This window comes from Mustela nigripes, chromosome 4 (genome assembly GCF_022355385.1).
Source record: "Mustela nigripes isolate SB6536 chromosome 4, MUSNIG.SB6536, whole genome shotgun sequence".
Classification (NCBI taxonomy): Eukaryota; Metazoa; Chordata; class Mammalia; order Carnivora; family Mustelidae; genus Mustela; species Mustela nigripes.
In genome coordinates this window covers 136,339,705-136,363,483 of record NC_081560.1, presented here as the reverse complement: position 1 = coordinate 136,363,483, position 23,779 = coordinate 136,339,705, and the positions used below count along the sequence as shown (strand labels likewise).

At 57.5% G+C, this 23,779-nt stretch overlaps 1 protein-coding gene across 8 annotated transcripts in view; it reads right to left on the bottom strand.

The window, feature by feature from the left end:
• The window catches only part of COL13A1 (collagen type XIII alpha 1 chain), a 78,906-nt gene that overhangs the window by 40,828 nt on the left and 14,299 nt on the right, over positions 1–23,779 (bottom strand). For all 8 annotated transcript variants that reach the window (XM_059397620.1, XM_059397621.1, XM_059397622.1 and 5 more), the window contains 9 exons: positions 22,998–23,024; positions 21,944–21,970; positions 18,009–18,035; positions 17,882–17,908; positions 17,027–17,053; positions 13,964–14,029; positions 10,398–10,505; positions 8,258–8,284; positions 7,390–7,425 (listed from right to left, as the gene is read on the bottom strand). In XM_059397620.1, the coding sequence (XP_059253603.1) occupies positions 7,390–7,425; positions 8,258–8,284; positions 10,398–10,505; positions 13,964–14,029; positions 17,027–17,053; positions 17,882–17,908; positions 18,009–18,035; positions 21,944–21,970; positions 22,998–23,024 (372 nt within the window). The remainder of the gene's footprint in view (positions 1–7,389; positions 7,426–8,257; positions 8,285–10,397; positions 10,506–13,963; positions 14,030–17,026; positions 17,054–17,881; positions 17,909–18,008; positions 18,036–21,943; positions 21,971–22,997; positions 23,025–23,779) is intronic.

The following is a 23,779-nucleotide window of genomic DNA, read 5'->3' as shown; positions in this document are numbered from 1 at the left end:
TAACCACCTGAGCCACCCAGGACTCTATGTCTCTCTGTTGTTCCCTCAACTGGACCCCCTGTTCATTGTTAGGGGTCGTGGTAAAATATCTCCTCTATGAAGCTTTTCACTATGCCCGTCACCCAGGGCTGGTTCCTGGGTGCAGTGAGGGACCACTTGGCATTTGTGATCGACGTGTACAAATTCATGTCTGCCTGGGATGGTTCACCCCAGTCCTCCTTGGGCTAAGTCTCTGAATTCTGCAAAACGCCCAGAATCTTTAGCTCCCAACACAGGAGCCCTTCCTCACCCTGGCCCACTAGGACCTTGGCGCCACAGGCAAGGTGAGTGGAGCCGTCCTCAGGAAGTAAACACAGCGGAGTCACTGCCACAGGCTCCATACTCTGGGAAATCCCTCTTGCAGGCCATTAATTGTGTCTGCCATGGGCCTCGTACGAGGCTAAAACTTCCATTTTTCCTCTATTCAATCTCCAAGACTCCTCTCCAATGTGACGATGGATTTTACTCCTGTTTCACAGGTGAACAAACTGGCTCAGGGAGGCCACGTATGACCGCCAAGGTCATGCCGAGCAGGGACTGGAACGTAGGTCTTTGTTAAAGCCCAGGTACTCATCCCACTAAGCCAACGCCAAGCATCCGATGGGCAGATTCTCAAGCCCCTCTCAGCTGGAGGGCCCTCAGGTCCGTGCTGCATCAGGGTGAAGGGGTCAACATAGGAGGGCAGGAGGAAGGAGCTGAGCAGGGCCCTGCCAGCCTGCAGAGATCTGCTCTGTGGCCAGCAGAGGGCGCCACAGGACCTTGTCAGAACACGAAGGAGTCAGAGCCCCCTCTTTGGGAGCCCCAGCTGAGGGGCTCTGTCACTCTCTCCTTCAGAGGAACAGGCTCTCCTGCTAACATTCCAGCTGGCCCAACCAGGTTGACTTAGCCCTGAAGACACCCGGGAGACAGAGTTCCCATGGTTGGGGAGGTACAAGTGGGAGCTTGGCCCTTCCTCTTTCCCTCAGCCTTTCCTCAATGCCGCTGTCCCCCTCCTCTCGCTTCCATCTGGGGCAACTGGCCGGGAGTCAGGGAGGCTGTGTGACCTTGGGTACGCCTCTCTCCCTCTCGGGGCCAGGATTCTCCTCTGCGAAGTGAGTTAGACTCCAGACCATCTACCCACCACGGCTCTACCCCTTTCTCCAGCCACCTCCAGCCCTGCCTACCTGAGGCCTTTCGCTGGGAGAGAGGTTGGAGTTGGGGGAGGGGACGTTGGGTCTGTTGGTGGCTGCAGAGCAAGGCTGTGGAGATGGGAGTTTAGCTGTGGGGGAAAATGCTGGTCTAGGACGGGTCTCAGTGGGTCCCTGCTTTCCCTGCCTCCTACTCAGAGGGACAGCTGTAAATGCTTCAGCAAAGGCGGGGCGGGGGTGGGTTCTGCTCGAGCCCCATCTCTGGGCTTCTGTCTCCAATCTCAGCAGGAGCAGTGTAGAGTAAGCCCAGGGGAGTGAGGGTTTCCTGCTAATTGGGGTTGTCCTCAGCCTTTGTGGGCTTGTAGGCAAAGACAAAACCACCCTCTCCAGGGAAATCCAGGCCCCCTGGAGCCTTGTAAGGAGGCAGCCCTCCTCGTTAGCAGGGCTGACCTTCGCCCCTTCCCTCCCCTCTGGGTCAAGTCTCTTAATTCTACGGATGACCCAGGATGTCTTGATCCCATCTCGGGCCTCCCTCACTCCCACCCTTGCGTCGGGCAGGAAGCAGGGGTGCCCCCAGCTGACCCCGCCCGGCAGGCTCATTCCACTCTCATCAGGAGGGGCTTACCCCAGCCTGACCTCTGCCCCAGGGACTGGCCCAGTCTGACACCAGGAAGCACTGGTTCTTGGATCTGTGAGGTGAGACAGGACTGTGTCATTGTCAAGGACTTCGGGGTGCCTGTGGACAAGGGCACCTGTCTGCAGGGGGTGAGAATGGGGTTTCTGGCAGCTATGGCTAAAAGGGGGACCATGACTTCTGTTCGCACAGTTTTCCCCCTTGATATGTATTTGTGAGGGTCCTTTCCCCCATTTCCCTTCTTAAGAACGTTCCTGTTTAAAAGGTTTAAGTTTGGAATTGGGCTGAATTTAGATTCACTAACTTGCAAGTGTCTTCTTCTTAAGTACAGAGAGAATTCTCATAGTCTGCCCAACTCCAAGGTCCCCAGTTTATCCCCTCTATCTTTGCCTTCTCTATCCTCCCAAAAGGACCCCGGGAGCTCCCCCGGTGGGCTCCTAGAGACCCCATCTGTCCACTCTGCAGCTGGGGAGCTGGGCACTCTGCCCATTGCCCAGGGGCCTGAAGCATGGATGGCAGAGGCTGCTGGCAAACCAGGTCGGAGACCCCCAGGCCAGAACACCCCACCACCGAGGAGCCTGGCTGCCAAGAACCCATGCCTGATTCCTGGCCAGAAAGGGGTAGATTCCAGTTACTGTGGCTAAGAAAGTTCTGGGTGAGCACGGGTGGGTAGAGAGGGGGCTGCCTGGAATGACCTTGAAGGCCGTCCCAGCCCTGCCTTTCAGGATGCCACTGACTCTCCAGTTGGGCAGAGAGCGCCTTACACCATCAGTAGGTTTTCTATTCCGGTCCCAGCTTCCAGGTGGAGGGACCCCCTGGTTACTGAGACGGGATGAAAGCCAGCTCCTTGAAGCCCCAAATGGCCACGCTCCTGACCTGTGGGAGTGGCCTCTTAATTGGTGATTTACTGTTTGTTGAAAAAGCAGGGCAGGGACTTGGCAAGACGACACAGTCTGGAGGGAGGTGGGGGGCTTCAAGGTCAGCTCCCCAGCCACGCAGAGGCCAGGCTGGAGGAGTGCAGGGAGATGAATGGACCTCGCTCCGGTGAGTCTCCCTAGTAGCCCAGCGCCCTGGGGAGGGCCGGGATGAAGCCGCTTCACACACAGACCCTTTGTTCTCTGTAGGGAGGAGGAAGGCCTGTGTGAGGGCTGTTGGGGGTTGTGGGGGGAGGCCAGCAGGGGGCTCAGGCCTGGGCCTGGACCAGGGCCCTTTCCTGAGCTGGGAAGGCCCGTGAGGCGGGCTCATGTCTCTTTCTGCCCTAAAGGGTTCCTAGGCCTCCCTTCCAGGAAAAGGCAGCTCATTTCCTTCTTCGCCGCCCTGGCCAGCTCCAGACAGGAGAGGACTGGGACGGGGGAGATGCCAGCTCCTCTGGTAATTAGGACCGGCAGGAAGTAATCTGGGGAATTACCGGGGTCAGGCGCCCCATCGAAGGCCAGGGCTTTGGAAGGGCAGCTGGTTTGTAATCTCGATTTGAGATCGGTTGATTTTGTAGTTAGCTCCAAAAAGAAAAGTCAGCTCTAATTAATCTGTGGGTTTTGGAGTGTGGGAGAAACAGGGCCCAGAGAGCACAAGCTGGGGGCTGGAGGCCGGCGGGTTGAGACTCTCAGCCCCCGAGAGGCCTCATTTCTGAGGCCCATGCCTCAGATCTCTGGTCGGCTTTATTTTAAATGGTCTGGATGTCCCCAGGGGGATTTCATGGTTGTGAAAGAAAGTGCTGTCCCCATCCTAGGAGACCCGGCCATCTACGGAGTCCTTCGCCTGGAGCGCTCTGCTGCGCACGAATGCCGTGTGAGGCCTGGGGTTCCTCAGGCCCTCTGAGAGCAAGAGGGGTCCAGTGCTGGGGGACAAGCTGAGACAAGCTGCCTTTTCCTGCCTTTAATGGGAGTCTCAGGACCTTGCTAAGTCCTTATGGAAATCATCTGGGGGATCAGTGCCCATGCCCGACACTCCACTTCCTGGGTTCTTTGACTGAAACGCATCAAGGACCCCAAGGTTGGCTCACAGAGAGCCTAGGAAGCTCAGAGAAAAGCCTGAATCCAGCCCTAGCCTTTTCCCTCAGGAAAGAGATCAGCCCAGCTCCCACCTTCTTTCCTTCTAGGAGAGGAGACCCTACGGGAAAGTGGAAATTGCGACGCCTGCTCCCTTTTCTGGCTCAGAAGGCCCACGTAGTAAAGTCATTCGGGGCAAGGATTTGGGATAAGACGCAACTGGTTTTACTACTTCCTGGCTGTGGACCTTCCAGACCTCTGTGGGCCTCAGTTTGCTCATCTGTGAAACAGGACCAAAAATAAAGCCTTCCTCTCCAGGTTGTTCTAAGGATTCAGTAATATGATGTGGGGCCAGTGGCACGCCCACAGCTGGCCTGTCCAAAAGGCCAGTGAGGCAGTTGTAACAATGCTAGCTGTCGTTCTGCAAACACGTGTCCACCCATGTAGCCCCTTGCTCTGCGCGGCAGAGTGGAATGATCAGGCCTTTTGCAGATGGATTGAGGAGAGGCGAGAAAGCCCAGTAGGGTAGTCAGAGTCAGCCGGACCAGCACCAACACCCTTATACATAAGCTCCCAGCAGGTTTTGTGACCCACATACAGTCTGACATACCCACCATTCCCCTTGAAAGAGAGCCAAGGAGTAATGTTTGAAACACACTTTGTGTCTTACAACTTACTTCAAGTAGATGAGCGGTCATTAATTCGGATCACATTGGTACCACGTGGGTGAGTGAGCAGCCCCCCCTTGGGTATTTGGGTGGAAGGGCTGGTCCCAAGCAGAGCTGGGGGCAGCTCAGGGTCTGCTGGCCCCACTGGCCTTTGATCCGAAGGAGCTAGAAAGGAAGCCTGCCCTGCTGGCCTGGCTGGCCTTTGGGAGGATGCTGCGCTGTCCAGCTGCCCTGGGGGCAGCGACAGTAGCAGCAGCCATGATGATGGGTGGAACTCTCATTAGCAAACTCCACAGGCCAGGAAACATCTTTGCTAAGAGTTAAAGTCTACCTTTGCTGAAAGAAAGGGATACCTGCAAGCGGACTGAGTCTCCAGGACAGGGCAATGAAGCAGGTGCGGAGTGTCCTTCCCTTCCCCCATGGGTTCCCCTTATACCCCACAGGGGTGGTTCCATGCTTCTGTCCAGCTAGGCAATACCTGCCCCCCACTCCCAGCACTCATTCCTTCCTCCCTGAATGGTGGGGTGAGGGCAAACTCATATTCCCAGGAGCCAGCTGTCTCCCCACACCTCCATGCCCCATTCTAAGCCGAGAGAGGAGGAGAGAGAAAAAGAGAAAACCGACGGACAAAGAAGGAGCTCGGGAGATAAGCCTCCGTGCTCCGGTGAAGGCACAGGGAGGAGGGTTGCTGCACAGTTAGCTCAGCCTAGCTGAGACCCTCTGCGGAGGCACTCACTTCTGTGCCTGAACAAGACTAGCCTCTGGGCTTGGCTGTGTGAGACCTGGCTTCCAGTTCCAGCATGACCCCTTAGCAGCTGTACCACCGTGGCTAGAGCAGCAACTTCTCATCGACACTGGGCGTGGGGGCAGGGGGGGTGATGAGCTCTAACGGGCCATGGAAAGGACCAGGTGGGATGGGGACTGAGTAAAGTTGGGCTGAACCAGAGAGGACAAATATCGCCGCACTTGGCCCTGGGCATTCGCCTCTTTATCTCAGAGCTCTGACGGGAAGCAAACTTCTGCCTGGAGATAGTGGTCATTGACTCAAGACACCCGAGGCCCCAGTGGGGCCGGGACTGTGGGACGGGCACCTGTAGCCTGTGCGAGTCACCTGACACCACAACCTTAAATTCAGGCCTCTCTATCTTCAGGACAGTAGACACCCCCCCAACCCAGCTCCTTTCCAGATGAACCAGATTCCAGTTGGCCCGCAAATGCAGATGACCGCCAGCCACTGGCATCCCCCTGACCCTGGGGGGACCTCTGCCTGCACCAGGAGGCAGCAAACCTTGAGAGTCTGTGTGTGTGGATGGAAGCAACCGCAGAGGCTTTCGTTTCCACTTCCTGACACAATACAAACTTCTCAGTGTATGTAGGGCTAATGAACGGTCCCCAGGTTTTGCCATTTCATCCCTCCCCCGACCCCCAAGCACCCATAAACCAATGAGGTGAGGGCAGCTGCCCGATTACAGAGTGCGAGAAATGTGCTCTCGCGTGCAATCCATCCCTTTCCCAAATCCACACCCCTCACTTCTTTGTCCTCCTGTCTTCTCCTGGAGCCCGGGTCCAGGGTCCGGAGTGCTGTGTGGGGGGCTCCCTGCGGATGGTGCCCCCGGGAAGGACCCACGCCTGGGCTTGAGTTGCTGCTCTGCCCCTGGCGAGGCAGGAACCTTTGGGCAAGCCTCTGGTGCCTCGTTTGTTAGATGGGAGAAGAGTAGCAGCCTCACAGGGCGGTCCCAGGGTAGGACAGCCTGGGCCCATGGTAGGCATTTAGTAAGTGGTGACTCTGGCTAAGATTATTTTTATTATTGTTAATGTAATGACCACCTCTGGGCTTTTGTTCAAATTGTTTCCTGTCTAAAATGCCATGTGCCTTCAGATTTGGTGGTTGAAGGACCACAGAGGTGGGTTAAAAATGGCCACAAATGCTTTGCTATCCCTCTCCCTCACCGCACCATCGCCGCACGACTTGGCTATGTGACTTGCAGGACCCCAGAAAGTGTGATGTCTGTAGATGCTTTGGGGAAGCTCTCGTGTACTCAGACTTGGCAGGTTTGAACACTGCCCTGGGCCTACTACGCCGGAAGACAATCTGTGTAGCCTACTGGGGGCCGAGAGGGTGTTGGCGGGGAGAACAGCCCCCCCAGACAATGGCCCGCACCAGCCACCCAACATGCGGATTAGACTGCTTGGCCCGGCTGGCCCCTCCTTCCATCATCCAGTGCAACTGAATGAGTGAGCCCAGAGGACAGTGGCAGAGCTCCCAGATGTACGCCCACAGACCCAGAATGAGAGAGAAAACATCCTGTGAAGCCGGGACGTTTGGGATGGTTTCTGTAACATACACCCACCCAGGCACCAGGATGGAGCTCGCAGGCTGTCTTCTCCCAGAAGACTTCCCAGACTCCTCCCAACCTGGACCTGACCTCTGTACTCGCCTGCCCACCCATATTCACACAATGCTTTGTGATGATCGATTAGCACAATCTGCCTTCGCTGCGTTATTTGTACAGGAGTCCTTCTGTCTCTCTAGACCGGGAGTTTCCAGAAAGCAGGGCTGGGACCCTCAGCCCCAGAGCCCCACCAGCCTCAGTGTGGAGCTCTGTGCAGAGTGGGCCCTGGTCATCTGCCACCTGGCCTGCCTTGGTGGAGACACAGGGATGCAGGTTGGTGGTAGGAGTCCCACCGGGGTCTGAGATCGGGCCAGGCCACTGATGGCCTGAGGCCCTGCCCCTCTGAGCCTCCCCTCCTCTCCCACAACTGGAGACACGAACTCCTGTCCAGCCCACCTCACGAAGGTGAGGTTCACCCCAGGCAAGCGCGTGTGCAAACATGCGTGAACAAGACCAAGTCCTGCCCTTGTGGACGCTATGGTGGAGCCCAACGTGGGTTACCATGGAAGGCAAGGGTCCTTCCCCCTCCTTCCTCCTTACCTTCCGGCCGTGGTAGCCCTGGACTCCTGGGTCTCCCTGGGGGAACAAAGAGAAAACCATCAGTGGGATTTCCCCAGATGCTCCATTCTGGCTTCACTCTTACCCTCACATTGCTGTTTCTTGTCTTCTCAATGACTGCCAGTCCTCCAGCCCTCCCTGGTATAAGAGCTCTGCGTCCTTGGAAACCAACAGGGACTCTTCTCTTCAGAACACATCTCCACCTGCAGATGCATGGTGGAAAGGGTCCACCTGGCAGGGGCCAGGAGACCTAGATTCTGGTTTTGATTTCACCATCGACTCTCTGCCAAACCTGGACCAGTCCCTTCCCTAGCAAGGGCTCTCAGCCGCCACACATACAAATGGTTGGACAGGCTCAGTGCTTTGCAGCTTCTGGTCCCCAGAACCCTAGGGTCCCCCGCTTCAGAGGGAGAGCTGGTTTGATGTGGTGGGTTTCCAGAAAGGACACTGGCATCCCATCGGGCCTAAGAGGCCCGACGATCCCGTATGTCCCTTCTAGTTCTGAATCCATAGGAAAGCCTCTCTTATTGGGATGTTGTGACAGCGCCCTGGCCTGTCACAAGCTAGAGTATTCAAGCTAGAGTTTCCAACCAGACTCAGCTCCTCGGAGATGGGGACTGCAGCCTCTGTACCAGTCACAGTGCCTGATATGGCCAGGCACACACGAATGCAAGCTCTGTGGGACCCAAGCAGTTCCCAAGAGGAGGGTGGCACTGTGAAGGGAGCCAGGTGGGACCCAGCGCTCACGGAGGTCACGCTCAGCTCCGCACTCGGGAGCTGGCAGGGCCGTCTACCCTCCCCCACCGGCAGAGAGCGCTCCCACCCACACCGCATCAGGAAGGGCCCTCACCTTTGGTCCAGGAGGCCCGGGTAAGCCCTGTGGAAGTGAGAACAAGGTGAGTGGAGATGGAATCTAGTGGCGAACAGGGCATGTCAGCATGTCCACTGCGGGGGCTCGGGACAGAGGAGCGCTCCAGGGGTTCTGAGCTCTGGATGTGCTAGAGAATAGAGCTTGAGAATCCTGGAACGGTGTCAGAAACCTGCGGAGGGCGCTTGGGGATGACAGGCTCACAGCTCCCTTTGGAGCCAACGTGGGCGCCGTGGGCATCTCGGCTGTGCTCGCCCACTGGAAAATAGGTCAGCGGCAGCCGGTTAAAATGACAGTGTGGTTTGGTCTGCGCCCCTGCCCTCCCGCCTCCTAATTGGGTCCCCTCCCTGGGGCGCCGACCTTGCCCAACAGAGCCTTGGTTTTGCCTTTGGCCCTGCCAGCTTTCAGGGGAGGCTTCTGTCTCCTTCGGCCCGGGGCGCTGTAACCACAGCACTCAGCCGTGGGGAGGTGGTGTGGGCCCCGGGCCTGCGGGAGCGGCGAGAGCCGGCTGGCTCCCCTGCGGTCTGGGGCCGAGGTTTGGGCAGCACACATGGGCTGGAGAAAAGCAAGATGGCCAAGTCTGGTCTGTGTCCTTGGGTTTCAAAACATGCTTCCTGGGTTTTTTTCTTTACAGACAACCTAACGAAGAAAACCACTGGGCTTGGGTTCATTCAACAAGTGGGAACTCCACATGTCTGGGGGCAGGGTGTAGCGGTCAGCAAAGGAGCGGATTTTGAGTATTTCTTGGGGGTTCTCTCAGCATGGTTGGGTTTAGCTCCCTAAATTTCACTTCCTTTCGGGTTTCCCGTTTTTCCATCTACAAACCCAGGGAATTGGGACTAATCTTCCTTCCCGGGGTCCCAAAACACAGAAATATTTAAAATCCACTGTGGGGGTCAAGCTGCAGCAAGGAGAGTGGGGGAAATTAGGCTTTCACGCTGAGCGGAGCTGCCAAGCTGGGTGCCCTGGGTGGCCAGAGCTGCTGCCCGGCCCAGAGGGGCCCTCCACGGAGCCTCAGCACTGACAGCTAGAGCCTCCACGGGGCCCAGCAACAGGGGAAGCGGCCATGCTCCATGAATGACGGGGACCAGTGGCAGGGACACGGCCAACCTAGCCATTCCAATGCTGGGCATCTATTATATGGGGAGCACCAGAGAGGGACACAAACATTTACATTCAGGATCTATATCACAGAAGGGAACTCATTAACTGCTCGGAAATCAGCCCAGCAGCCCCAAAATCCAGATCACGGGAGACTCCAGCCCAAAGTAAGGGTGTGGTTTGCGGTGTTAAATGAAAAACATAACGGGGCACAAACTGTTATATTACTCAGAACGTGACCAACCCGGAAAGTGTTTAGGGGCAGACAAGTCTAAGGAGAAACATGCCAGGCCCCTCCGAGATGTTAATGACGGTGAACTCGGGATATGGCAAAATAAACAATTCAAATCGTTTTCTCTGTCCGTGTTCCCAATTTTTCACACCGCATGCATGATGCTTTTGTCATAAGAAACATAACCGGGTTCTTTTTCAATCACATGAAAGAAACGTTATGAGACAGACTTTGTCCTTAATCCTGTCCCTTCAGTGACATAGGACATTTGTCTTGGCTCTAAGACCAAGAGAACCTGTTCTCTGCCAAGGAGGCCAGGTGCCGGCCCAGCTGCTCTGCTGTACCAACTAGGTCAAGAGAGCAGGGTCTTGGCTAGCACTTGGAAAAGGGGGACTTGGTAGACCCTGGGCTTGACCTACTCCTGCCTGAGCGTGGTCTTGCCTGGAGGAAGGGAGGCACCTGTTGGCACAGCACGACCCAGCAATTCTACCTCTGGGAATCTAAAACAGTGAAAGGGGCAGCCTCTGGAGGATTCCTTCCCTGGAAGGCAATGACTGCCATTGGGGTCTGGCCCGAGCAGCTGGGTCAGAACCGGAGTGTGATGGGTGAGTATGTCAGGGTGGGCAGCTTTTTGCACCAGCCCCCCACAGCCATTGACCTTGCCAAGGTGTTCTGCCCATTGGATGGGGACCTAGGTTTTTGTCAACGATGTAAGGTTTGGATGCTTCCAGAGAATGCTTGGGACAAATCTTGGGAGGGGGGTAAAGGAGAGAGGAAGGAGATACTTACTGATGGCCCCATGGGCCCTGGCAGTCCTGGGGGCCCCAGGGGTCCGCTCGGTCCAGGGGGGCCTGGAGGCCCTGGTGGGCCTTGGATGCCGGCCTGGCCCTGTTCCCCCTGATGTTGGTGGAAACAAGAGTTAGAGGGAGAGCCCTGGGCCCAGGGACCGCCTCCCGTCCCAGTGCCATGCACCCGGTGAAGGGCCCGTGGTGGGCTCTGGTGGGCAGGCGGTGTGGCGTGATGGTGGTGAGGCTGTGGTGGCGACTGCATGCAGGGACCCGTGGTAGCAAGGAGATGGTCAAGACATTAGGTCCCCAAGAGTGGGGTGTGGGGAGAGTCCAGAGAGGACCGGCTGCACAAACAGCCCCGGAGCAAGAGCCCTGCTGGGGGCAGAGACAGAGGCGTGAGCAAGGTGTCCCTGCCCAATAGTGGGCACGCTCTGGGCCCACTCAGATGCCCGGATCTAGCTCAGGGGGTCCTCAGCCCGGCCTGCCTCAGCCCCTCCCTCCATGTGACGGTGACATCCTCTGGCTACGCTGGGCCTCCCAGGCATCAAATGACGGCAGCAGTTCTTTGTTTCTGCTGTCTGATTCTCTAACCCCAGTGTCCAAGGGGGTCCTTAGGTTAGAGGCCATGGAAGTTGGTTTGGCTCACTAAACAGTTGGACAAAAGATGTGGTGTATACATTTGGACTGGGGGCTTCTGATGTCACACCGGGAGCCCTGGCACAGGAGGCCCACATTCCCGAGGGCAGTCATACCCTTCAGGTGTGGCCTGGGTTCCCCAGGTGCCTCAGTCACCCTCCCCCATCCTTTCTGCCTGCGGCCTGCTTTGGTCTCTTCCGTCATCCATGCCCAGCCTCACAGGACAGTTGGGTTTGCAACCCTGAGCTTGGTTGACTTTGTCACTGTAAAGCACCGTATGCCTGCGTGGGTCTTCAGGAGAGTTCTTTCGTCCTGTCCCCACTCGTCAGTCAGCTGGTCTGAGCCCAGCCCCCGTCACCCACTGTGCCTGTGTCCAGGAGGGGCTGGAGACTCAGGGAGCTGGGGGTGGCATCGTGTTCCCTCAGGAGGAGGAGGAGAGAGCCTGGTCCATGTGATGCACCTCCTGGGGCTGGGGACCAACCGGGGTCATCCTAGATCTAGCCCAAAGCTGTCGTGTTGTTTTCTAAGTGAGCACTCCAGGGGCCATCTGGGCTCAGCTCCTGTGAGAAGGGGTCCATCCCTGCAGACAGACTAAAGCAGAAGAGCCTGACAGGTGTGCAAGCTCCAGGCTGGGCTGCTGGGAAACAAGGGTGGCCAGAACCGCAGGCTGGCCAGCCTTCTTGGTGAGCTCTCTGCAGCCCTCTGGGGCAGGAACAGGGGGCTGCAGTTTCCTGCTGGAGGAAAAGATGAGTAGAACAGGGTGAGCAACCTCAGGGCAAGAACTGGGAGATTCCAGCAGCACCTGCGGTCCCTCGCTGGGATGGGGTGTCCTAGTGCAGAGGGCACACAGCTCGGTCAGGCTGGGGCCTGGGCTCCATCCCCTCTACCCTCTGAGAAGACACTCAAAGGCACAGAGTGTCTGTGGGGGAGAGGCCCGGGGTAGAAATGGGTCACGAGGCCCATCGCACGGAAGAGAAAATAGGCTCAGAGAGGTTGAACTCCCTGGCTGAGAATCCCGTGGGGAGCTGGGACCCACACCTAGAACTCCAGACTGTTCTTAGTCATTCCAAATAAGCCCCCAGAAAAAAACCTGCTCACTGTCCAACTTTCTGCACTTTGGAAATGACCTCCAACACCATCTGCTAAGTACATCATATTTCATATAATTTCCTCTTTTGGCAAATGTTAGACTCAATATTTAAGTGTCTTACAGAGCCTGTAAAATCAATATTGGTTTATTGATAGGAAACGGACAGACCTTTTTACGTCCCATGATGGCTGGGGGCAGAAAAGCACTGTTCTCCAGGCAGACTCTATGGCGGGCCGAGCACGGGCCCCCACGCTTCCCTCTCTACTTTGGAAACCAGCTCAGAGCGGCACAGAAAGTTCTGGCTAGCCCATGCCTTGCTCTTGAAAAGGGAGGCCATAATGTGCAGGGGCCTGGATGGAGTTCTGGGCACCTCCTCAGTTTTTCTGTCCATAAGGTGGGCATGATGGGTGCCTAATGCAACTAAGGCCAGGAGATGGCTGCTGGGGGCTGAGGCGAGCGACAAGTCTGAGAGCAAGGACAGCTCTTCTGGAATGGGGTCTGACACGGGAGGGTTGGGTGACTGGGGGGGTTGGTGCTTCTCTGAGCTGCCAGGGGGCCCCCCAAAGGGCCGTGCTTGGAGTAAGAGCTGGGAGCCCATAAAGGCTCTCGAGGATTTGGCTTTTGTAATGGGATATGCGGGCTTGGGTAGCACACGTGTCATGTGTCCCTCTGTATTTTTAGCTGTTAATTGGAGGGATTTTTCAGCCTTGTTCAGTCAGATGCCTGAACTGCTGGACTCTGGGCTCCTGACTCTTGAGTGTGGCCAGATGGTGGCTCTGGGCCCTGCTGTCCAGCTTTCAGAGAGCATCTCTGAGCCCTGCCCCTTCCAGCATCCCCTCGGCCTTGGGGGTAACTCCTGCACAGTGTAAGGAGGGCTGGGGGCATAAGGACAGCTTTGGGCTGCCCAGCCTAGAATCCAGGTCCAACACCTATGCTGGCTCCCTAGCTCTCTTGTGTTCTGTTCTTTGTAACCTAGTCTTATCGCAGCCTCCTGGGTTCGTAAGGCAGGAAGAAGGAAGCAGTTGCTTATAACGATGACACCCCTGGTCGTGGGCTACATTCCCTCTGCAAATGCCCTCACTCCTCAAACCCAGGTTATAAGGGATCGGGTGGTAAGCCATCCTTTTCTAAATATAAAGGGTATAGGTCCAACTGACAGAGCCCTGAGTGTGGGGTCTAAAGTCTTGGTTCCCCAGCTTCCAGTTCTGCCCGTCTTGCTGTTTGTGTGACTTTGGGCACAAATTCACCCCTCTGGGCCTCAATCTGAGAACAGCACTGAAACAATGCCCGGAATAAGCGCTCTGCGAACAGCCCTATGCAGTAGAAACCGTTCATGTCCTCGTTTTACAAGTGAAAAAGCAGAGGCCCAGAGAGGTTAAGGCTTTTGTCCCCAATCCCACCGCTCAGAAGAGTCAGAGAAGCTCGGTGCTCTGCTATATCCTGGGTGCGTGACCTCAGGCAACGGCCTTCATGTCCCCAAAGCCTTGATTCCTCATCTCTGAAATAAGCACGATCGTGCCCACGTCGCAAAGCGAGCCAGAGAATGAAAGGAAATCAGACCTGTCAGATGTGCAGCGCGGGGGCCGGAACCCAGGGCTGGCTCTTGTAGCGGGGTGTTTCGAGGAGCCGTGGCGTGTGGTGTGTGGTGTTGGGGGGGTGTCCTGGGCTTGTGTACTTCCACATCTATGACACTCACGGGTCTGGTTTTGTCTAATTGACTTGAACTGAAGCAGAGCGAGGCTCTGCCCTTGTCTACAGTCCCAGCTGGCCCTCGGGGGCCCAGAGACCTGCCCAGCCCCTGGGGACGCCACGCATGGTCTGGACAAAGGGAAGGTGTCTACCTGGAAGGTCCGTCTTTTTATGACTGGGGGCGGAGCCAGACGCACTGAATTGAGGAGAGGCAGCAGCTGAGGAGAAAGATGAGTTGGAAGGCCAGAGGGCAAAGGCCAGAGATCGCAGGTGTTCAGAAGGATGCCGAATGTCGCCAGGAAGGCAGGGTGGCCAAGTGGGAGGCGAGGAGAGGAAGAGAGAAGAGTGATTAGCAGGCATGAGGCTTGGGGATGGAAGGCGTGGAGGGCACCCTCTCGCGGTTTGAGGGGCATAGCTCCGAGCTTGTCCTTGGAGGGCACGCCATCCCGGAAGGAGGAGTGTGGCCCTTGGGGAATCGGCCATCAGCACCCCCGACGGGGAGAGTGGTCCCCTGACACACAGCCCACCATTGCACCGCCGGCCCTGCCTGTGCCTGGTGGAGGACGGGGGCTGCTGGGCTGCGGGGGCGGGGGGGGGGGGCAGATACAGAGGCTCTGGGCAGAGCCACAGGACCAGCTAAATTGGTACTCGAAGCTAGGCGGGGGTGTGTGGCAACCTCTGGGCTCTTCTTCTGGTTGAACAAGAAAGGCTAGCGTCAGCAGATCTGGGAGGATGGTCAAGGGCAGTGCCAAGTTGGGCTCCCCGGGGGCTGAGCTGGCCGAGGGTGTGGCCTGTGTGGGCACAAGCTAAATGCTACCAAGGTCTGCCCCTGGGGCCGGTGGGTTTGGAAAATAAAGGCCAGGCAAGGATGTCTCCGGCATGTTCAACCACTTTTGGGGGAGAGGCCACGTTCAATTGCATTATCTAATGTGATTTTCATTTCTGGAAATTCTCCTTGCTTCCAGTTTTTCTACCAATGACAGCTGAGAGCCCCAAGCCTTTAGGAAATGGTTAGAGCCCATGTGAAAACAAAGATGGTGTATAATTGACCTCTGGTTTCTGAAAGCATTTTAACTCCCACAGAGCCCCTGGGATGAGTGTTAAGGACCAGGGGCCGCCTGGGCTGAGAACTGGGAGCCCACCCATGGTCTTTCCAGGTCCCTGCCACCTTTAGGGGCCATGGCTGCCCTGAGAGCCTGGCTACCTCCCACTGTGGGGCTCGGGGACGTGCAATGTTGGGCTGTGGTCTGGGGAGTCTCTCAGCAGAGAGGGGCCCGGAGACCTTCCAGAATCCACCAACCTTCAGGGTAATGATCTGGTTGGAGCGCAGAGCCGAGAGAGTGCTGCTCAGGTGCTCCTGGCGCGGGAGAGGACCGAGGTGGGAGACAGGGCGACCAGGGCGTGAGTGCGGGAGCCCACAGACATCACCTGCTTGACGCCTGCCCCAGGGTCCATCTGCCCTCCCTCCCCTCTCTGGGATGCTGCAGGCCTGGATCTCTCGTTATCCTGTGGGCCTGGAGGACGCCTACCCCTCCACCATTCCTACAGACCCTTTGGGAAACCAATAGGGCCCTCTTCCTAGATGCCCTCTTCCTACCCTCTTCCGGATCAACATGGGGTGCCCACTGCTTTGCCCCGCCCAACAGCTGAGCACCCAAATCTGCGGTCACCCCTGCCAGATTCATTCCCTCCCCTGCCAGGGCCATAACTTTGCTGCACTCCATGGCCGAGGTGCTCCTAGAGCCTTCTATTGCTGCTCTCTCTCTCTTCCTCCCCCTCCTCCTGCTGCCCCCACCTCCCCCTACATTCACTAAGGACCAGTGATGACATACTGCCAACATGTCTGCCGTTGTGTTGTCTTTTGTGCTGGGGACACTGTCTTTCTTTCAGATAGCATAACAATTCCGTGAGCCCATCGTTTCAAATCAGCACAGCTGACCTTCTGTTATTATACCAGGATCAGGCCAGCCGGAACCCCAGGGCCCCGGAGCATAGGCTGCCGACAGGCTCTGTCTGCACAGCTACCGGCTGGTACCCCCTTCCCGGGGCCCAGCCCTCCTTTGGCTTCAACCCCTGCCCCAGCTGTTTATGGGGAAGACCCCTGCAGCCTCTCGCTGGCCTGGGAAACCCAGGGGTCAGAGTGTGGGTGGTGAGACACTTCCCCGTGACCTTCTGGATTCGCGTGACTCTGGGCCTGACTGGTGCTTGTCTCTCCTCTTTCCCTGGTCTCCTTGCCTGACAGGGGCAGCAGCCAGGGAGGCCACACCGTGTGTATGCTTCTGGGCACAGTGAGGCCCGTGGCATAGGGATGGGCACCCAAAGACACTAGGGTCTGAGAGTGACGTGTTTCTGGTCCCAGCTCACTGGGGCTTTCACCGGGGGGCCCACATCTTCACCCTCCCTGTCCCAAGAATAACCCCTGGCTCCCAGTGCTCACGTCTGCAGCTTCCTAACAGGACTGCTGCAGGCTTTGGGCTCTACATCCAGGGGCAAAACAAGGCAAAGGAAGGAGCTGGGGCCTGGGCGGGGCGGGGCAGGGGGTACTGGGAGACCATCCTAGCTCAGAAACCCCCACCCTGTTTGGAGAAGACCTCCTCCAGTCCTAGGGAGGCAAAGCAGAGGCTCTAGCCTTGAATCAACACAGTTGGCCCTCAGCTATCTCCCACCATTGAGGTCTGGGTTATCTGCAACAGTGACTAACCCAAAAGTCCCTCTGATTCAGCCGGGGCAGGCTGCCAGACACGCACACCCAGACTCTCTCTCTCTCTCTCTCTCTCTCACACACACACACACACACATACACACACACCTGGCAGGGAGTCAGACTCATGGACTCACACAAGCTACATGGCCTTACAGAGAAGGCAACACGCAGAGGGGACATCGGGCCAGAAACCTGGAGTTCAGGTGCACGCACACGTTGGAAGGCTTGTAAGCAAACAGTCCTGAAGGCTGCCTTGCAGGGGCAAACACACGGAGACACGTGTAGGCAAACACGTGCCCACTGGAGACCAGCTCCGGTCAAGCACGCTACGGACCATCAGGCACACTTCTGGGGGCTACCTGCCCCCATGGCCACTGCTCTGGCTGCTGAGTGCAGGGGGGGCCTGGATGCCTCTAGTTTCCAAACTCTGGGGGTTCAGGGGCCCCCAGGTGGATGAGGCTGAACTGGGGGTGATGCTCCAGTAATGGATCTGTTTTAGGGGTTCACTTACCCGATGTGGGTACTCTCCACACTGACCCTGGGGAAGAAAGGGAGGGAAGGAGAAGAGGGCATTAGGCACTCGGGGGAAATTGTGCCTCAGGGACATCCCCAGGAGCACACGTCCTCTCTGCTCACCAGCCCTGTGCTGATCGGGGCCGTAACTCCTGGAGGCAGGAGAGCTAAACCTCTCCCTCACCCATAGCTGGCAGCAGAGAAGAAACCCTGAAGGCCTGCTTGGACATGGCCCCGCGCAACGTAGGGCAGGATTCTGCTGTCCTATCCCACTTGCCATGACTGCAGTCAGGAGCCATGCTCCATGCCTGGCTGGAGATAGCAGAAAGGTCGGCCCTCTGGGTACCCCGCCCCTGCCCCAGCAGCCCTGAGCAGGAACCACTGGATGGGAAGTGCAGACACAGAGGTGAGCTATGGGCTCTGGGGGCCCTGGGAGATGCCTTCTCCGAGATGGGGGTGCCAGGTCTCTGTACTTTTCTCTTAAGGCCAGCCCAGCAGTGTCTCCATCAGAAATTTAAGGAAATGGAGAATGTATGAGGCCAGAGAGGGAGCCAGGCCAGTGGTTTACAAACAGATACCTCAAAACCTTAGAGTCTCATGGCGGCGCATCAGGAAGCACCTGGGGTAGAGAAGGAGTCCAGGGAGGCCGAGCTCCTGGCCACCGCTCCTCCCCAAGCACGGAACAAGCTCCAGAGCACCCTCCCTCTTCTTTCTCATCCACTGCACCACCCCCTAAGGCCCCCGGTTCTGTGGATAAACATGAACATTTGAACATAACCACTCCGGACCGCTTTCTTCTTTAGGGGAGCTGCTTCCTGCTATGAAAATTCTAGAAAACCTCCACCAAGCTTACCTTTTCTCCTTTTTGTCCTTGAGGTCCCTGTGAAGAGACAGAAATAGCAGAGTCAGAATGTGAAGCTAAGGCCACAGGGCCCCAAAGCCTTCCTGGGGTGGGGGGAATGTGAGGGTGCGGTACCCACCGGCTGTCCTCGGGGACCCGTCAGGCCCTGCGGGAGGAAGCACACATGGGTCAGTGGGCACACCGAGGCTGGGCAGGCTCAGAGGTGGGGGCCCCGCTGGGGCTCATGCTGGGACCGGCGCAAACACATGGAGTCATGAAGGCTGGCCTCCACCCACGGCCTGGTCCTCCAGTGCCCGAGACCTTTTAAGGGTTGTGGCCTGTCCAGGACGGCTCAGCTTCCTCCTCCATCAGTGGGTATGACTCGGTGACTTGCGCCCACACGTGGCCATGATGAAGAGCAGACGCCATCCCTCCTCTGTCCCTCCATGGCCCCCTCATGGGCCAGCCATGAAGGGGGGTGCATGGAGACCTCAGGTGGTTCTCTTTGCTATGGGCTGCCTTGCCTCACGCGTGCCCATCTTCTCATGGGGCCAAGAAGCTGAGGTCCAAAGCCACTAGGAGACCCTGCCGGCACATTCTGTCTTCCACCCAGCACTGCCTCAGCATGAAACCCACTGAGTCAGAAAGGCTTTGGGGTACATGGTTGGCAGTGGGGGGCGCTTTGGAGAAGCTTTTGGTGAAGAGAGGACCCAGGAGGTTGGACCCCTCAGAGGAACCTAAGTAGTCTTGGGGCTCCTTCTGGGGTGTCTTGTCAGGTTTGCAGGGTTGAGAAAGAAGCCTGGGTTCAGGGTGGACCCCTGTTCTTTGAGGAGGATGCAGGGTTCAGCTGGTTGTCTCAGGAGCTGACCTGAGGCTGGTGTGGAGGGAAGAGGGGAGGACATGTGCCTCATGCTTTGAAGACCTGCTCTGAGGCAGGCTTTCAGGATGTGCTGAACTCATACCCGCACCGGCCCCCCGAGAAGACGCTCATGTCTGCTCCACCTCCCAGACGAGGTAATGGAGAGGGGCCCTGAGGCTCAGTGAGCGGGGATGCTGGGACGAGAGCCCGGGTCTTCTGACGGCAAATGTCCAGCTGTTTCCACTCTGCCACGCTCTCCAAACTGGGCTGGGGCTCAGAAGGCAGGGCTTCTAGACTTGGCTGGAGCCACAGGCAGTGCCTCAGCCCCTGGGGCCCTGAGGTCCCTTTCAGCCACCATCCCGAGGGCCTGTGAGGCTCCATCTGCTGGACCCATCTCTTCAGGATCTCCCTGGAGGGGCCCCGACTTGTCAACTGGACCAACCACCAAATCGGGAAATTCCCAGCAGGTTCGCGGGAGGGGACAAGTGGACTTTGGGACCACCCATGCGGCACCGTGACCCATGTGGTTGGCCAGGTATTCAGCACAAGGCCTGTCTACACCTTCCATTTGGTTCTGGGGGCTCCTCTGGGGTGGATGGGGCAGGGGCGATCCCCTTTTGAGGTGAGGACACAGGTTCAGCATGTGAATAAGGCCCAGGCCCCTGTGCTGCATGCCTAGCAGAGGGGAAGCCATCGGGGGATGGAGGTGAGTGGGAGACAGGCGGATGATAAGCAGGCCAAGATAATTACACTAGATGGTGTGTTGAATTAATAGCAAGGAGTCCCTGTGCCAAGCCAAACAGAAGCCTAATGGCTCTGGGGTCTGTCAGATGTTGATGGATGACTAAGAGGCAGACAGGAGATCTATCACACTGGTGTGGGCTCATGGGAGATGGGGTGTCCTCAGCCTTTCCCCCTGAAGTTAGCTCAGACCTCCAAAGACAGGGGAGACACATGGGTGGTTCAGTGGGGTGGGGTGGCGGGATGGCAAAGGAAGTGCCCCCATAGAATGGTTCCTGTCCCTCAAGACAAAGGGCTCTGGCCGCAGAAAGGAAGGTGGTAAGGTCCCACCCCATGGGTCTCAGCCCCAGCTCGGTTATTTAAAAGCTGTGGAAGCTTGGGCAATATACTCAACCTCTCGGCGCCTCAGTCTCCCCTTTTGTAGAGTGGGGATGATAAGCTATCACAAGGATTACAGAGCAGGGCCTAGTTGACTATCATTATGACTTCTGGGTTGCCACAGATTGTGCTATGGTTAGTGTCGGGCCACAAGGAAAGGGAAGAAGGTGGCAGGGAGGGGTAGAGGGAAAAGCGCCCCAAACTCCTGACATCTGAACCCTAGCGCCTCTGGAACAATGGCAGCATGGGAAGGTTCCTGCCTTGGTCTCCACTGCTTCACACATGCACAGAGCAATGCTTGAGACAGGGGAGGGGCAACACGTCATGTACCTGCAGTGGGGGTGGCCGTGATGGACAGGAAAGCTGGATGGACACCTGGGTTCCAAAGCCCGCTCTTCCATCCATGGCCCCCAGAACCTCACTGCCCTTTTTCCAGCTCTGTGGATATTTTAAGGGCTTGCCTGCCTCAGGGCCTTTGCATATGCTGTTCTCCCATGTCCAGATGCTCTTTCCCTTCCTTTTTCTTTTAGTTAAACCCTCATCCCTTGGGCCGCAGTTCATGTCTTTATCAGAAAGTCTCTCTGACTCTTAACCCCCGGTGACATGCTGTAACATGGAGGTTTCTCAGGCTACCAGGCATCGCCTTTTTATAGCACTGTGCCAAGGTAATTTGTCAATTATGCATCAGATTGTTCAAATGCATGCTTCCCCTCTTGACGGTGAGCTCCAGGATGGCAAGGACAGTGTTTCCCTTATACCTGGGACCTGGCACAGTGCCCAGAGTAGTGCGGATACTCAATAAGAATGTGTCCAGGGAAGGCAGGAGGCAGGGGGATAGGGAAGGAGAAAAGGAAAGAAAGAGGAAGAGAGGCCATAAAACGTGGAAGGAGGGAAGGAATTAGAGAATTGGGTTTGGATCCTGTTTCCGAGGCTCCCTAGCTGTGTGACTTAAGGCAAGTTCCTTAGCGTCTCTGAGCTTCAGTTCCCACTGCTCTCAGGGGGCTACTCGTAGGTCCTGGAGCACAAGACTTATGCTGAGGATGAGGGAGATGAGGCACGCATAGTACTTAGCTCTGTGCCCACCTCATAGAAAACCCTCAGTGAGTGTGAACTGGGTCCGAGTTAACCAGACAAGCTAAAGCCCAGAGGGAGCTGAGTTGCCAAGAGTCCCATGCAATGTAGGAGGAGCTGGGGGAAAGGCCAGGTCTCCTTTCCCATCCACAAAGTTAGCCACCTCTTTCGACGGGCAGAGTTTCTGCCTCCCGTGCCATGGCTGCACCCCGGTTGTGAGTGGAGAGTGTCCTCATGTCTGCACTTGGAGCAAGACACACACCAGAACCGCGCTGGGCAGGGAGGCGGGGAACCTTGCCATGCTGCACATTCCAGGCCCTTCCGCAGGAGGGAGGGTCCTCCCAATGTAGAGGTGACCACCCGGCGAGGCTGGATAGCATCCCAGCCTGGGACTGGCTCATCTACTCTTAATGGGCCATCCCTTCCACGGAGAACTGGCCTCCTCCCCTGGAGTGGGCGGCTCCTGACAAGGGGCGGCTCTCCCTTCTGGAAGGAGGGGCCTGGGGAGATCAGAGAGACAGGAAATCCCTATACAAGGCTTTGCTGAAAGTGGAAAGGGTGGGAAGGAAGGTGGGGGCAAGTCGGCTTTGTGCCTAGCTGGGGCAGGAGCACGGAGAGTCCTGGGGCAGCCCCAAGCAGGGCAGGGTCTGGCTAAGAGGAAATCCGGTTGCAGAGAAAGTGCTAGATGCTCCCCCCATGCTCAGTTTACATTCAGCTCTGAGGCAAAGGCGTGGCACTTTGGGAGCACCTGCCTCCACTGTGGGACACTGGCGACCTTGGACCTCTCTGGACCATCTCTTCCTCCTTTTTCAGGCAGAGAAGCCCCCTGCCTGCCTCTCCCCACCGTGTTCACGTGAGGACCTGGGGGATATGTTGTACACAGCTGGGAGTGACTGTGGGGGCAGCCGCTGGATGGTCCCTGGGGGTCTCCTTCGCTGAGTGGCGCTTGGCTGCAGACCATGAGGGCTAGGCTGACCACCCCCCCCACCACCCCCAAAGGGAAAGCAGGAAAGCTGAGGTCTTACCATCTCCCCTTTGGGTCCGGGGTGGCCCTGGAAGGAGAAGAGTGTGAGCGCGGGTTCACTGCACCCCAAAGCCCCTGCCATGCCCTCTCTCCATCACCCACTGCTCATTTGCCCACGTCTCTCTTCCTCACCTGTCCTCTCGCTCCCCTGGACCCACTGGCTCAGGCTTGGGCACCTGCCCGCCACCCTTCGCTGGATCTTACTTAACAGCCGCCAGCCCCCCAAGAACCCTGCTCCGTGCACACACCCCGGGCCGCTTGGAGGCAGGCCGGGTCCTGGGAGCTGAGTGGGAAAGGCCACCAGACCCCTCGCTGTGCTCAGCTCTGGCCTGCAGTGGGGGACGGCCAGGCGGGCGGCCAGACCCTCATCAGGGGGCCGCCAGTGGCTCAGGGTTGAGGTGAGGGCGAGGCTCTCACTGCCTTCCCTGGTCATCTCTGAGGGTCAGAGGGCCAGAGCACTCCCCTAGCTCACCCCCTCCGAGGAGTGGGGAGGGGTCTCTTTCCCCCATGAATATTTGGGTCTGGGGCCCAAGCCCAAAGGATTAAAATGGACAGAGGGAGAGCTATGGATGGGGACACAGGGTCCATGTGGACAAGGGTGTCAGGGGACCTCCACTGGGGTGGGGGACCCATGGAGACAGGGAGGCGAAGGCAGCCCTCCGGCAGTGCTGGGGAGTGGTGGGGAGGGGGTTCCACGCTTGAGCTCTCTGCTCCTCTTCCCTCCCTGCTGCCACCCCGCCTCACTCCCTACCTCAACCCCTTCCAAGGGTGCCTCAGAAACACCAACTTCTCGGGGCAGCTCTTGCCCCAGATGCCGAGAGCCCAGCTTGGTGGCCATGGACTTTTGTCTATGGGAGACCCACGGGGGTCAGGGGCGACTCATTCTAATAGCCCCTTCGTGCCTCCCACAGGCAACGATTTCCCACCCCAGAACGAGCATTCGTTCTGGAGCTTCTCCCATGGAGTTTGGGTCTTGCCGAAGGATTGAGGACCTGGGTCTATTGACCCTGATTGAGCGAGGGAGAGGAGCTCACAGCCTGAGAGGGTCCACTCACCGGTTTGCCATCGAGCCCAATGGGACCCTGAAAGAGGAAAGAGGCCACGTGTCAAGACAGCAGCGCAGGTTTCCTGCCAAAGAGGCTGCCCGGGCTGTGGTTAAGGGCACGGGTTCTGGACTCCAAGTTGGAGTTCAAGTGTCTGCCTGACCACTCACTGGTTATATGACCGTGGGTAAGCTTAAGCCTCAGTTTCTTGTTCTACAGTGGGGTTAACAGAGGGGTCTCTGTGAGGAGTGAGCGAAGTGCCACTGTCCTCTACCAGGCACGAGGGACAGCCTGGTGGATGACAGTCACCAGGGCGATCACAGACCTAGTTCCTCCTCCTGACCTCGACTGCAAAGTGAACTATACCTTGCTAGAGAGCTGGGGGCTGGCTAACACCAACGCCTGCCCGGGGAAAAGGAAGAGCTAGCTGCTCCCCTGTCCTCCACCGTAGAACCTGTCTTGGACCCCTGGGGCAGGGTTCACAGGCACCTGGATGGCCCCATGACCACTTCGTGCAGGCAGGTCTCCTCTCCAAGCCAGGTCAGCGGTTGTTTCCTGAGGTTTGTCATCTGTTCCATGTTCCCGTGTCCTGCTGGGGTTTACCCAGCCTGTGACTTGCCTCGCCTGTCCCTGTCCATTGTCACTTCCTTCCCCCATGACTGTCCCTGTCCTCTCTTGCGATCTGGGCCAAATGCCAGCTACTCTCCTCAGTGGCTCTCCGGGAGAGGCTGCAGGAAAGGGTCCTTACTGACCAGAGTTTGGAAGGTCAAGAGCAGCTTGAGGGCTGGCCCCAC